The following is a 14,785-nucleotide window of genomic DNA, read 5'->3' as shown; positions in this document are numbered from 1 at the left end:
TTGATGGCTGTATTGTGATTATGTAGGACAATGTCCTCATTTGTAGGAAATACACACTGAAGTATGGGGGAGTTGATGTGACATCCTGTTGGCAATTTGCCCTCAAATAAATCAGGGAAAAAAAGTTCAGTGTATTGTACTACTAACTTTTCTATAAATTTGTGGTTTCTTCAAAATAATATATTAAAATATTCTTCAAAAAATATTATTTCTTCAAAATAAGGGAGAAAAGGATGTAGTCATGCAAATGATTGCACATACAGGTATGCACACAGGTGCAGGCTGAAGGCATGGACTGGAAGGGAATCCACAGCAGTAACAATAATTGTATTGGGGGTAGGATTATGTGTTACAATGATCTCAGATTTCTGGAGTTTAGTTCAATAAATATGTGCTGAGGGCCTGCTGTATGGCAGGCATTGTGCCAGGTTGTCTGGATGCTGGAAAAAAGTAACAAAGCTGGCGTGCTGTCTGCAGGAGGGAGTAGGGCGGGATCAGTGGTGGCTAGATGCTAAGGGCAGGGCATTGCCAAGCGCGGGGAACACCTAACCCCTCAGTCAGGGAGCTTCCCAGAGGGAGGGATGCTTGGAATGTGGTCATCTTGCTTTTCTATTAAGAATAACAATGTCTGTAAGGCCTCCCTGAAAGACGTGGGTGTCCCATCTGCATTGGGAGCCCTGAGGAGGGAAAGGAATGTGGAGAATTTAGTCTACAGAGCTCAGAAGGCTGCTGGGCTGATCTTCAGGGCTCTTCCACTGGGGGAGAAGGAGCTGGCCTGAAACAGGTCAGACTCCAGTAAAGCCTCCAGGTGATGTGCAGAGGGATCTGACGACTCCTCGGAGGGGAGGAGATGGGAAAGGGGCCAGATTGCAGGCACCGGTCACTGCGCAGTTCCTGGGGGAGACCACAGTAGCCCTGGCCTGAGCCCTACAGGGTCCTGGGCCCAATCACTGCTGCTTTAGCTTCACATCCTCATCTGGGCTGCCGGGCTGAGCCCCTGGAGCCGGTCCCAATCTGTTTCCTTCTATTCTTTGACAGGAAGCTCCTGGAGAGCCAACCCCCACCCCCCTACCCCACCCCAGCACTCCCTCTCTCTTTTCCACTATGGACAGAGCCTTCACGGAGCGGCCGCCTGCCCGCCACATACCCGGCTGACATGGGGACCGCAGGAGCAACGCAGCTGTGTTGGGCGATCCTGGGTTTCTTCCTCCTCCAAGGTAAGAGGCACCTTTTACCTGCCTTCAGCAGTTCCTCTCCTGAAGCTGGCAGTCCTGGGAGCTCGTCCTCCTTCAGGACACACATTACAAGGTCTCCATCCAACGCTTTCCCCAAGGGAAATTTCAGAGTCTTTTCATGAGGGCATGAGTTAGATTAGGAGGGTGGTCCCTACGGGGCAGTGGTAAAATAAAGATACGACTAAGCCCTTCAGTGGAAAAATTTCCCCATCAAGGCTGGCCTCCTGAAATGTGGGCAAAGGAAAGCTCTTTCTATCCTGTGCATGCCCTGGGGCTGCCCCATCAGACTTCTCCCTCTGTATTGGGTGCAAGGCTGACAGCAGCCCTTCTGTCGACTGTCCAAGAACGAGATCGACTGCACCTTAGGAGCTACAGTCATGTTGTTTTCTTCTTTCATACGAAGAATAACAACGTGGAAATCCCAAAAGTTGACTTTAAGCTCAAATCACAGCAAGAGGGACTCCAGTTAGAAGGGAAGAACTATTTGCCGAGAAGGGGGAGGATGTACCCAACATCCTCACCAGATGAGACGGCCTCTGGGGGTGACTACAAAGAAACTCCTTCCAGATAGGGTTTTGCCAGCCCATGACTCCTAAAACAGCTCATAGGGTGCTCTCTCAGGGAGCGATTGCTGGGAACCACAAAAAAAGGCCAGGAGATTGTGACTCACAGGGCAGCAACTTCCCTTTCCCACCCCCACTGCAACCCCACAAGTCCTCCAGGGAAGATTTATAAGGCTGTGCTAGAAGCAGCAGAAATAGAGAGCAAGAGTGTTGGATGGTGAGGTGTGATGGGAAATCTATCCGGTTGGTCCTTTCTTGATGGTGGTGAGAGAACACTCTGCCTCCTGGAAAGGCCAGGCATGGGGGTAAAACTCTGATCGCTCCCCTGGAGGAAAGAGTCTCAGATTGGCTCTGGGGCTAGGGTACTAGACAGCTGTAGAAACTGTACAGAGGTGGTTGAGTTGGAGATTAAGTGATGAGACTCATTTTCATCGATCTAGGCTTCCCTCGGGTTCCCTACCTGCCGTCCTGGCCCAGGCAAGTGCCGAAGTTACCAAAAGCCCTGTAAAAAAAAGTCCCCCTAAACTACTATCACCCCTTGTTTCCTAACCTCTCATCCCTAAAGCTCAGAACACTTACTGTCTCCATTTTGGTGGACTGAGGCGTCTTTTTGAGGATATTTGGGCCAACAAAGGGGTGTAACTGAGAATACAGAGTCAGGGCAGGTTTGCGACCTGGAGGATTTAAGAGAATGGGGAAAAAATGTCCAGTATTTGTTGAGCGTGAGCTCCCTGCAAGGACTACGTTAAGTGCTTTATATGCATTCTCTCATCCTCACAACAACCTGTGAGGTAGCAACTAACATTACTTGAATTTTAGAGAAAACTGAGGGCCAGTTCACCCAGTCAAGTGACAAAGATTAGATTTGAACTCCAACCTGTGAGACCCCCAAATGCATGGTTTTAACTGCTATACCGTTTGCTGAGGAAAATGGCAGGGAAGAGAGGAGGAGGGAGAGAGGCTGGGAGGGAACCAACCAGGTAGAGCAGAGAGATCTCAGGGGCCAGCGTTCTTTGGGTGCCTGCAGGCCTAGTGGTCAGAAGCCCCTCCTCTGGCCTCAGATGCTGATGCTTCCTAAGTCCCTAATCTACTCGAAGAGGGATCTCTATTGGTGGCAAAAAAAAAAAAAAAGAAAAAAAATTGCCAAGGGGAGGGGGACAGTCGGGGAGGGGAGGGAGAGGGAGACAACTGGACAACTGGGGCCTGATGCCTGTGACTTTGGAACCCCTTTCAAGACACTAGTTTTCTCTCTAGATTAATTTGGGAAGGTAGTACACTGTACCCCCTCACTAAAAACAAAGTTACTACTTTATGTATTACAATAGAGGTGCTTGGTCAATAACTGATAATGGATGTTTTTAGGATGTGCCTTGGATTGAAAGCATTCTCTCAGGGTCCTTCCATTTACACTACCTATCCCTGCCCCAGTTTTAAGTTTTAAGTAGCCTCTTTAGCCCCTGCCCCCCTACCCCCACCCAACAAGGGAATGAGGTTAACAGAGAGGGTGACCTAGAAAACATGGCCCAGAGTTTGGGCGGCTTGGGCTTTGAAATAATTAATTCCACACTATCAAAGTGATAGCCCTATGGAGGAAGGCAGTGGCTTAAGGAAAATAAACAGACCAGCAGGCTGCCACAGGCAGGGGCAGGCCCCTGGCACCCAGCCGCCTCTGTCCACCCTGGCCTGGCCTTAGTGCTTCCCTGATGATGAGAGGCCCAGGGGGCAGGAGGGCCAGGCCGGGGAACCCAGCTGGGCGGCTCCACTTCCCCACGTTGTTTTCCTTTCACATTGTTCACAGGTTTCTCGAATGATTTCATTGTGGAAAATGAGCAAACACAACCTGACCTTTCAGGTCCCACACACATAACGGGACACATGGATGGGCACACACACATCTGCCAAGAGGCTCGTGGATATACACTGTACGTGCAAAAATCTAATGGGGGCTTCTGACTAGGGACTCCTGGAAACTGACTCCTCTCCGGGTTTGGCAATAACCATTTTGGAAGTTGCTCCTGCCTGTGAGAGTAAATTTCCTGTGCGAATAACTTGGTTGCTTGATCTAAAGCAACCTGCCTCCTGTATATACCTCAGAGCTTTACTTCCTGTGCCGGCCCCTACATCCGGCTGGGGGAAGGCAGAGAGATAGGCCATACAAACCCTAATCCCTAACCCTATCTTTATTTGCCACATTTCCCCATCCCCTTCTCTTGGGATGTAGCCAGGATGACAGTCTTCACAGAGGAAAATGAATGGCTTTACCGTAGAATGGCGAGTGTTAGCCTCAGTACCTGGAGTTCCCGTGCTTGTTTAGGCATGCAGGTCATTGGCTTTTTGTCCTTGGACATGACACAAGCCACTTGTTTAAAATAACCCTCCCCTGACTTTGTGTCAGGCAGATGTAAGACTCATGTAGGATTAAAGAGACAGGAAAGGACTTTGGGACTCTGAACCATGAGGTGGTGATGGTACTACTGAGTCAGAGCCTGCATCCTTCAGCCCTCTACCAAGTGTGTCTGCCCTCCAGCAGGAGAGGCCTACAAAGCCAAAAGGCCTGGCTTCCCTTTGGGCTCTGTCCTGGGTGGGGGACTTACCAAGCTAGTCCACGTATTTTGCTTTCTCTTACAGGCCACAACTCCCAGCCCACGACAGCCTGGACCTCTAGCCCTCAGGGTAAGACCAAACCCACAGGGCCTACTCTGGCATTTGGGCCTGGAACCTTCCACAGGGTGAAAAGAGCTCTAGCCTGCTTTTTTAATTAATTAATTAATTAATTAATTTGTTTATTAAACATATACAAATACAAACATTCTTACCATATGATCGTGACATTCTTGATATATCGTCAATAACTCACAATATCATCACATAGTTGTATATTCATCATCATGATAATTTCTTAGAACATTTGCATCAATTCAGAAAAAGAAAACAGAAAAAAATTCATACATACCATACCCCTTACCCCTATTGATCACTAGCATTTCAATCTACTGAATTTATTTGAACATTTGTTCCCCCTATTATTTATTTATTTATTATCCATATGTTGTACTCATCTGTCCATAAGGTAGATAAAAGGAGCATCAGACACAAGGTTTTCACAATCACACAGTCACACTGCGAAAGCTATATCATTATATAATCATCTTCAAGAAACATGGCTACTGGAACACAGCTCTACATTTTCAGACAGTTCCCTCCAGCCTCTCCATTACACCTTAACTAAAAAAGTGATATCTAGACTGATTTTACAGCTAGGTAATGGGGGCTGGAGTCAGAGCTCTCAGGATATCCAAAGCTGAGTTCTTCTAGGGTTATTTTTCTCAGCCTAGTCCTGGCTCAGATGCCTTGTAAAAAGAGAGACATGGATGGCTGGGAGTGGGGTGGGGAAAAGAGAAAGCCTAAAAAACACAAGACTTAAGGAAGGAGAGAGGGAGACAGAGCAATTGGCAGCCTCACACGATCTGTTTCAGGAGCCTTCAGCCATCTAAATCTGACCACAGAGCCAACTTCTCCCAACTTAGGTGAGTGAATGGCTGGCATGCTGCCAATCCCCAGACGTACATACACACTATCCCCTCCACTGCCCGCGGCCCCCGCTCAGCCCTGCTTGGAGCCCAAGGGTTCCAGGATGGGTGAGGGAGCATGGTGTCATCATGCCTGCTTCATCTCCAGCTTCCCATCGGCCTTTGTCCCTTCCTCAGAGCCTTACAGCACAAGCCTTCTGAGCCCAAGAACCCTGCCCTTCAGAATGACAAATCCCCTCCATGCAGGGCCCAGGAAGGAAGCAGATACTGTTTCTGGTCTAAAGGAAAATACAGACTAGTGGGGAACAGATAAGTACACAGAAGCCCACATTGTCAGTTACAAAGCAGGGTGAGAAAGTTGTGATGGACATTAGCAGGAAAAGATTGGGGTGCAGGGTGGGGGTGGAGGTAGAGGGGGTGGTACCACAAAGCAAAGCACTTTCCATAGAAGGGCCTGCCTGACCCAGTGCTACAAAGGAGAAACATGTCTCTCAGTGTGAAGGTGATTTATTGCAAGTGCACTTTGCAAGGAACTGGAGGAATAGTCCCAAAACCATTCAAGTGGGGATGTGTTAGGGTTTTTATAGGTAAAGGGAAGAGAGTAGGGGTCAAAAACTAAATAATGGCCACATGATTCATTCTTGTCAGATTAGCCATGATCCTGGATCTTCATCAGGAAGGCACGGCAAATGTTTCATCTTGTATTGTCTCAAGCATATCTTTTTTCAGCGTTGATGATTAGATTTAGATATTGACATGCAAGTTCTTACCTGCAAGGTCTTTGTGATGTTTTTCTTAGCTGATCCTCAGGAATGTCAAACTTTTGTCTTTTGAAGTGGAAGTCTCTGATTCACTGGGCCACAGAATGTTCTTGATGCTATTCTGTTATCTTATTTCTGTAAGTAGAACTGAGAAGGTCTAGTTAACGTTCTGGGAACTAAGAACAAAGAGTTCATTGCTAAGCTCAGCTAGGGCAAGTGTATTTCCAGCTATCAGTGGTAGGGCACATTCCAGACAGAAGAAGCTGCTCAGGTAAAGACCCAGAGGTAAAAGAGAGAAGGGACCCTTCTCCTGGAATTGAAAGCAGTAAAGAAAAGGAAGATTTTGGACTAAAGAGCCCGTGCATGTAATGGCTGAGGCTCTAAGCAGGCCCACAGCATCTTCCTTGTCCCCAGCAACTCCAAAGAAAGCCTCACAGGTCCCCGTGGTAGTGAGTAAACCCGCTACACCAAGTTCAAGCACAGAGGATGGTCACTCACTGTTCCCCCTGGACCTGACTCAGTCCCAGCCACAGAAGCACACATCAGGACTCAGTGAGTACCCGGGGCCCGGGCAGGGGTAGGTGTGAAGGACACTGGCTTATGTCTGGGTGGGTTCCTTCCCCTCAATGTGGTCCTGCCCAAGAACCAGAGGGTCTCGTGGCCAGGATCCACATCAGTGACACCCTGGTTTGGGGGAGAGTGGAAAAAGTTTGGTGAGTGGGTAGAGGCAGGAACTTAGGTCTTGTCATGATGAAGGTAAAAGGAGCCTCAACTCAGGACTGAGAAAGGAGTAGAGGGGAAGAGAGAGAGGTAGGACACATGATGGGGAAGAGAGGCAAATAAAGTTGGGAAAGGGCTACCTCCCTCTCAGGGCAGACTACCCCTCCCCAGCAGTCTAGGAGAAGGGTTCAGTGGTGGCAGTGGGGACAGAGCAGGGAGGAGACACTCTCCATCTTAGCCACCCTGTTTCCCGGGGTAGGCACAGGTGCTCCAGGCAGCAGTGGCAGTAGCAGCAGGAGCCCAAGCGGAGGTATGTTCTGTCTGTGCACACAGTGAAGGGGATCAGGGGGGATCGCTTCTCCCTCCTTTCTTTCATCCTATCCCTTGGCTCTGTTCTTTTTTTAATACCCCCTGACTTATTTGGGAGTGGGGGGCGTGATGAGAGAAGGAAATGGAACAGCAATCAGGTATAAAGTACAGAGGGGATGAGAAGGGATGAGGGAGTGGCCATACCACTTTCAAAAGGGCCAAAAAGTTGTGCCTCTTAACTGGGAGACTGACTAGTTAGTTCAATTCCTGAGGATAAACGACCTGTGCCCTACTTTCCTCCCACTTCAACCTGCAGCAAAACACAGATGGCTCTCCCTTTCCTGATCTGGCATAAATTCCCTCCCTCTGGGCCTTATGGGGTGATAAAAAGAGTGTAACGAGTGAAGGAGCCTGAACCTCCTGGAGCCCTCTGGAACCAGCAACATGAGCAGCTAGCAATGTCATTCACATGACCCCACATCACCATAGCTCTGACCTTTTTCCTCACTGGATCTGAGTGGAGGTGGCAGGGAGGGAATCTTTCTTGAAGGGTGTGGTTCCCTCTGCATTCTCTTACCTGGGAGAAGGGGTTAGGGAAGCTAACTATCTCTCATAGTCTGTGTTTGTTCCCTGCACTGATGCATACATCTCCATTTCATCTTAGACACATCTCAAAATGTTATCCCCAAATCAACCACCATAAGCCTGAAGTCAAGGGAAGACTTTACTGTCCTGCCTAGCCCCACGTCAGAGACGGTGCTCACTGTGGCTGCATTTGGTGAGAGAGGGAGAAGGTGGGGCATGGGAGGGGACCCTGGCCCCAGAATTCACTTGGATGCTATGTCTGAAAACACAAGTTCAATTCTCACCCATTCGTTCTAGGAGAATTTGGTTGATAGAAAAGGCCCTGGTAGAGGGGAGCCTCCACTGGTCTCTGGTCAGCTCTTCTCTGGCTCTGCTGGGCCCCATGTTCCTACGGGAGGATGGAGGAGGGCTGAGGAGCCCACTCCGGATAGGGGCAGCAGGCCAAGACCCCACCTGTTCAGCACAGAAATGAAATTGACTTGGCTTCCAGAGCCTGCTTATCTAGGAAGAGAATTTTGAACTCCTGTGGCTTCCTTTGCCCCCTTTCTTTACCCCAATCTGTTTCTTGTTCAGGTGTTATCAGCTTCATTGTCATCCTGGTGGTTGTGGTGATAATCCTTGTCCTTGTGGTCAGTCTAAGGTTTAAATGTCGGAAGAACAAGGAGTCTGAAGGTAAATGTCCTGACCCTTCAGGGTCCCCCCCTTTGCTCCTCTTTGATGAAGGACCCAGAGCTACGTTCCATAGCTGAGACCCAGCCTGGAGTTGCAGAAAGGATTGGTACATATGTACCTCTTGAGAATTGAGAGCCATCACCTGGGTGGGCTTTGAGGGGCAGGCTTGGCTTCTGACACCTAATTTATGTCTTTGGGTTTTTACAGATCCCCAGAAACCAGGAAGCTCAGGGATATCTGAAAGGTAGGACTGTCAAAGGTATAAGGGAGGACACATTTATCTAACCCCTCACTCCTCACCCTAGGATGAACCAACATTTGCTGTCTTTTCTACACATACAAAATCCTGACCGCCTCTACTAAGGCCAGGGTTAGGGTGGGCAGGACATAGGCAAAACTGAAAGGGAACTAAACAGGAACTGGCAATAGACTGGAACCTTCAGCCACAGAGTTAAGCCTCTGTAACCCCCTCATGAACAATACAGGAAATCAGGTTAATATACTCCTTAAATAAGAAGACACTCCCTCTAGGTTTAGGCACCAAGCACAATCGTGTAATATTATTTCAAATCCTCACAGCTATTATTCTTTTTCATTTTACACATGAAAAATTGGGGCTAAAGAGAGGTTGTAACATGGTCAAAATTACACAGGTAGTAATAGTAAAACCAAAGGTTAAGTACAGATTTTTAGGCTATATTCTCATCAAAACAGATTTTTTGAAAGAAAGGTCCAAGTTTTGACAACACCAAACCCCATTTCCCTGACTCCCCATTGTCCTTCTTCTCCTCCTCTCTATAACCCGAACTCCTTCCCTATCCCCAGCTGTTCCACAGCCAACGGAGAGAAAGACAGCATCACTCTCATCTCCATGAAGAATATCAACATGAATAACAGCAAAGGATGCCCCTCAGCAGAAAAGGTGCCTTTCTCCTGTTTTCTTCCTCCCTTCTTTTTTCCTGAGCCAGAGAGGAGATACTTTCCAACACTCAGGTTCTCCTCTTTTTCCTACCTGCCACTCCCAAGAAGCCCACCTCCCTCATGATGTGTTTATTTTGCAGGTTCTTTAAAGGCAACCTTGGGGCCCTGCGACTGATGCAGCTGCCTTGTGACTGTGAGGAGGAAGTGATGGGACTGATGGGGGCAATGAACCACATATAAGTTATTTTATTGTTTCGCATCTACTCCCAGATCTAAAGGACACTAGCATTCCTCCAGTTCTGGGAGCAGAGTTACTGATACAAGAGACTCTCTTGTGGACAGCTGCTCGGGAAACACAGCGCGCTCCTCCCAAGCTCTCGGACACAGGAAAGAGGCGTCTATACGCAAGGGCAAGGACAAGGGCAAGGTGGATTGGTCATTTCTACTTTACATTAAAATTATTTTCTGGCCTGCAGTCTAATTTCTTTTAAGTCTATGTTTCCACGCACTTTCCTTTATTGAGTGTTCTAGTAGCTTTGCCACCTCCTTTCCTAGACCAAGCAGGCATGTAAGTTTCTGTCCCTATGGAGAACTCACTTAGAAACCTGGGAAGTGGCGAGAACTTTCTGTCAGGTCTGCTTGGTTCACCTGGTTTATTAAGTAGGGTTGAGATGAATGACTAACCACCCTGAAAGAGGAGAGAGAAAAAGTGCTGTTATCAGTAACCAACCATCACCAGTAAAGAACTTTCAAAGTGGAGAAAGAGAGCATGGGAGGCACAAAGCATTCTGACAAGGCAACTCCAAAGGTGAAAGCTGAATAATATGAGAGGCAGCTGTCCTCTGCTTGCCCCAGGGGAGACATGTGTCACATTGGTCTTAGCCATAGGAAGAAACTGGGAAGATCTGGAGTGAGGTTAGGACTGTGACTCCATAAACAGAAAACCCACCACTTTACCCCATACAGCTGTTATGTTTGTATGCTAGAAATAGAACAAAGAACCGCAGGAATGCTATAAAGTTATTTAAAGAAAGGAGGTATCTGTTTTCTTAGTAATAAGCATCTCTGCCATGATACTGGTTTGGGAATGAATCTTGGTTGAAGATAATCAATGGAAGAGTTTTCTGTGCATATCTGCATAGATTGTTTAAATTTATAAGGATTTACTAGTCGGCAGTTTAGACACATAGAAACACAGATGCTACCCTCTGAGTTTATTCATTCCCAAGCAACAAAATGTTATTTTCTTCTGGATTTGGACTTCACACGCTGATGAGAGAAAACATAGAATAAAATGCGTCACTCTCCCTCTCTATCTTAGTTTCCTAGTGTTGCAGTAACAAAGTACCACAAACTGGGTGGCTTAAAATGACAGGAATTTATTGTTTCATAGTTCTGGGGGCTAGAAGTCCATATCAAGGGGGTGGCATGGGCATGATTTCTCTGAAGTTTATAGGGTTCTGGCAGTGGCTTGCTGGCAATCCATGAAGTTCTTTGGCTTGGGGCATAACAATCTGCGCCTCCAACACATGGCTGCTTTGCCTGTCTGTATCCAAATTTCCTCTCCTTATAAGGATACCAGCCATATTGGATTAGGGCCTACCAACCTAGTTTGGCCTCATCTTAACTAATGACTTCTTTAATGATCCTATTCCAACTCACGAGACTGTAAGTTAGGACATGAACATATCTTTTCAGGGAACACAGTTCAATCCATAACACTCTCGTTCTCATCCAACTACTAAAATGAGTCTGAAGAAGCCTACTGGATTCTAAAATCTTCTAGGGCAGGGCCTGTAACCTCCTCATCTTTGTGGCTCCTAAGTGGTAGCACTGTGCCCAGCATATTGAAGGTAAATAAAAATGGCTGTTGGGTGACAGAAACCTGACCGTAAGGCTGGCCTCCACCATAAAATTGTAGCTTGATTTTAGCTAAATCATCTCTCTTCTTCAAGCCTGTTTTCTTACTTTTAAAGTGAGGAGCCTGAAATACTTGGCCTCCACTACTTTTTATAGTTTTTCTATTCCACAGTTCTATAAACTCCACATGTAGAAAAAAAAAACAAGATCTGTTGATTAGAGACACCCTGGATGGGTGCCAGAGAAAAGTCTCTTGTGACAGGCCAAGTCTTTGACATCCTTTGGTCTTCCACTTCCCCATGTATTAATGGTAGAATGCCCAGGTCTGGCCCCATACTACCTCACAGGAGGATACTGGGCAGGTGAAGTGGAATAATAAATGTGGGAATGCTCAAGAAATAAAAGTTGTCAATCTAACAAGGTGGGCATCACCCTCCAGATCCCATCTCAAGAGCAAGGCACTCATTCCTCCACCCACTTGGAGTGTTGGCTGCCGAGGACTCACAGTTGAAGGCAATTGTCTCTCCTAAGATTACACCCCTCCCCAGGAAAGCCTGTATCTAATTTGTTGGGGGATGTGGGTAGAGCTAAAGTCCTGAACCCCTTCAATTTCTCCCTCTGCTCAATCCTGCTTCCCTTACCCCTCACAGCTATTCCCAGGAGCAATAAACCTTTGGCACACAAATCACAAGGTCTCAGAGTCTATTTCCTGGAGCACCCAACCTACAATAGCAATATTACAATATTAAAAAAACAAACAAACTCAGGTATATTTGACTTAAACCACATCACAATTCCAGTACAAAAATCTGCCACTGGGATAGAACTCTGTAGGTGACATAACAATATCTACAAGTACTGGATTCTGTTTGAATTGTTAATGTTATTCTGACTGCCATGGGTACTTAGTTGAGCTGCTTATTATACTGGATAATCAGGTCAAGCACATGGGTTTCACTCTAGGTAACTTAATTGAGGTCTCCATATTAAGGCCACAACTTCCCCCTGACTTCTGACAATGTCCTGCAAATGTGAGCTGTTAGTCATAAGGTATTCATGTGGTGAGGGTTGGGGGAGTGGAGAGAGGGGTAGAACTGGTATTAATATCTTTGACACCAAAGGATTTTTACTCTGACACTGATATTTCAGTACCACATTAGTCATACTGATGTCCTTTTGCTATGTGAGTCTATCCTTTGGGAAGGATATCCAGAGTGAACTCAAGGCTGAATTATACTCTGCTGAAGGATCCTATTATTTATGCAAATACAAGACTCCACCTCTGACAGGAAATCTGAGTACAGCCTTCCTTAGCTCCTGCAGCTTCCCTGAGACCACGTCCCTTCCTTGAAGTCTAGACAACAGGATGGTGGCCATTTACAAGACTGTTTCCTTCAAATGCATGGCCCTAAAGTAGAAATGGGTGGTGGGGGTCTCGGAGCTCTGTAAAAGGTCCTTCTCTCATTTCTTCCCTGTGCGAGGGCAACCAACAAATGAGGTCAGGCACACAGGCCCAATCAGATAGGGGGATAATTTGCTCCTCTTTCTTCCAGGGCTGGATGGGGCGGTTTCAGCATCTCAATCATATAGGGCACACAGCAAACCTCAGTTCCATCAACAAAAAGTCTCTACAGTTCAACCAATATTTTTAAAAGTAAGTACAGAGGACTGATAGAAACCTGATGCTATCCCTAGACAAAATGATTTAGTAGATGAAGGATCACTGCAGGCCCCATTGGTCTAGTTCTTACACACCATTTCTCAAGGCCAGGTTAGTAGTAATAAATTCTATTTGAATCTGGCAAAAAAGTGCCACCTGGCAGACATTATATGGCTCTGCTCACCACTCTTCCCCTGGATCTGTGGATCTTCTCTTTTCTACCCTCCTTGAACTTCTTTCTATCCCTATCTCCTTCTCTTTGAGAATTGCCTCTGAGATTCTAATTTCTCTTCCCTTATCTCTTTCGCTCTACCTCTTGGTTACTGCCCCCCCAGCACCCTCTGAGCCCAGAGCTTCCTCTTCTACAGAACACAGAGCGTGAATTTGACAGTGGAAATCGTTTTTGTTGTATGGTTTGTGAGCTTAAGCTAAAACTGGCACAGAAGTGTTCTAGATGTTGTTTGGGATTCTATGTTAGTCTTCTTTTTTGGGGGGTGCAGGGACCAGAAATCGAATCCAGGTCTCCTGCACAGGAGGCGAGTATCCTACCATTGAACCACCCGTGCATCTTCTATGTTAGTTTTAGTGCTAAAGTCACAGAAAATGTCAGAGTATTAATTGAGGGGCAAAGGAAGGGTACATTTGCATGGCAGTATCTGAGAAGGCAGCACTGTTGAACCATTTTTTTTTTTTTTGCCCACATAGAATTAAAGGAATCAAGTCTAGAAAGAAGGGGGTGAGGTTTCGGAGAATGAAGAGAGGAGATAATGCTGAGGTACCAGACATCTGCAAGAGGCCCCGGCTTCCCAAATCTTGTCCAGCATCCTTGAACCTAGACTGTGCTCCTAAGCAGCCCTATCATTCACAGCACTCAATCCAGTTAACCCACACAATGCTCTAGCACCCTGACTCATAGTTCTCTGACCCCCATGCAAACCTGGGTGGGGAGCTGCAAAAATATTTCTTCATTTCCTTTTCACTAGTCTTCTAGAGCCTGATCCTTCAGAAAGGAAGGGGAAGGACAGGTCTGGAAGAGAGGGGGGAAAGCTCAGATGGGCCTCAGAGAAGATTAGGTAGGAAGGATAAGAAAAGCAAAGAGGGACTCTATTGCCGGACCCAAGACCTGCCTTTATCTCCTTCTCAACTTCTGTCCCCTAGCGTCCCCTCTAAGGACGCTGTGCGTGACTGGAGTCTCCGCCTGATAAACTGGGGCGGAGTGTGCACAGGTTGCCCCCTTGACCCCTTAAATCTAACTCACTTTCCTGATTTTCTTGCCCCTTAAGCTTTCTGGGGCTAGGGTGGCATCCCCAAACCACTGTGAATCTCCAGAGCTTTGCACAGACTTTGGACAGAAAAGGCATTAGAGTATATTAAAAAGGGCATTCCTGAGGAGATTATTAGTCATATTGGCACCCTTTCGCCTATAGTTTGTGAAGTCTTTCCCGGGCAGGAGCTCGGTCCCCCATTCTACAGCTGAAGAAAAGAAGAAAAGCGTGGTCCGCAGTTACCGCAGTTTCCTATCTTGAGCCAACAGCAGCTCAGCAGTCAGTGAGCAGCAACTCATCTACACAGCTCCTGACCCCCACCTTCACGTCCAGCCCAAAGTCGTGCCCCTTTACACTGCTGCATCTCTCGCGGCCCCTCGCGCGTTGCCTGCCGGGAGTGGTAGTCCGTGCCCTCGCGCGTCCCCCGGAGCCTATATGGGTCGGACTACAATGCCCAGCATACCCCGCGCTCCGCGCCCCCTTTCCTTTCAGCCTCCGGCGCGGGGGAGGCCTGGCAGACCTGCTGACAGGGCACCGATATGTCGGCGACTCTGGGCAACGGGGAGCGCTGGACGGAAGGTACCCGATTTGTCGGAGGGTGGGACAGGGCCGGGATCCGGGAGAGATGAGGGATGGGGCTTTTGAAGGCACACGAGGGCTGAACTCCAGAGCCTGAGGTGAGACATGGAGGCCTGTGAGAAGAT

General features: G+C 47.5%; 2 protein-coding genes across 8 annotated transcripts in view; both read left to right on the top strand.

The window, feature by feature from the left end:
- The first annotated feature begins 1,075 nt into the window (after positions 1-1,075).
- ECSCR (endothelial cell surface expressed chemotaxis and apoptosis regulator) lies at positions 1,076-9,767 on the top strand. Of its 3 annotated transcripts, XM_077138628.1 has the most exons (10): positions 1,080-1,217; positions 4,427-4,471; positions 5,275-5,325; positions 6,504-6,641; positions 7,069-7,119; positions 7,783-7,896; positions 8,277-8,375; positions 8,583-8,619; positions 9,201-9,297; positions 9,437-9,767. In XM_077138628.1, exons 1-10 carry the CDS (start codon positions 1,157-1,159, stop codon positions 9,443-9,445), a joined length of 702 nt encoding a protein of 233 aa, XP_076994743.1. In that variant the 5' UTR covers positions 1,080-1,156; the 3' UTR covers positions 9,446-9,767. The 3 variants fall into 3 exon arrangements, with proteins under 3 accessions (XP_076994745.1, XP_076994744.1, XP_076994743.1); XM_077138630.1 differs by lacking the exon at positions 5,275-5,325 and having other exon boundaries at positions 1,076-1,217; XM_077138629.1 differs by lacking the exon at positions 7,069-7,119 and having other exon boundaries at positions 1,076-1,217.
- Positions 9,768-12,014: 2,247 nt separating this feature from the next.
- The window catches only part of DNAJC18 (DnaJ heat shock protein family (Hsp40) member C18), a 40,089-nt gene continuing 37,318 nt past the window's right edge, over positions 12,015-14,785 (top strand). For 2 of the 5 annotated variants that reach the window (XR_013166720.1, XM_077138625.1), the window contains exons 1-3: positions 12,023-12,206; positions 12,710-12,810; positions 14,574-14,660. Coding sequence is in view for 2 of the 5 variants with exons in the window: in XM_077138625.1 (XP_076994740.1) it covers positions 14,621-14,660 (40 nt within the window). In the remaining 3 variants the exon portion in view is untranslated. Of the gene's footprint in view, positions 12,207-12,709; positions 12,811-14,573; positions 14,661-14,785 lie in introns of all 5 variants that reach the window. The other 3 variants (XM_077138626.1, XR_013166721.1, XM_077138627.1) reach the window with 3 other exon arrangements.

This window comes from Tamandua tetradactyla, chromosome 20, assembly GCF_023851605.1.
Source record: "Tamandua tetradactyla isolate mTamTet1 chromosome 20, mTamTet1.pri, whole genome shotgun sequence".
Taxonomy (NCBI): Eukaryota; Metazoa; Chordata; class Mammalia; order Pilosa; family Myrmecophagidae; genus Tamandua; species Tamandua tetradactyla.
This window is presented reverse-complemented; position numbering and strand designations above follow the sequence as displayed.

Coding starts and splice junctions, on each gene's coding strand:
- ECSCR (XM_077138628.1), top strand. CDS start 1,157: ATGGGGACCGCAGGAGCAACGCAGCTGTGTTGGGCGATCCTGGGTTTC. Junction 1,218..4,426: donor GGGTTTCTTCCTCCTCCAAG/GTAAGAGGCACC, acceptor TTTCTCTTACAG/GCCACAACTCCCAGCCCACG. Junction 8,376..8,582: donor GAAGAACAAGGAGTCTGAAG/GTAAATGTCCTG, acceptor GGGTTTTTACAG/ATCCCCAGAAACCAGGAAGC.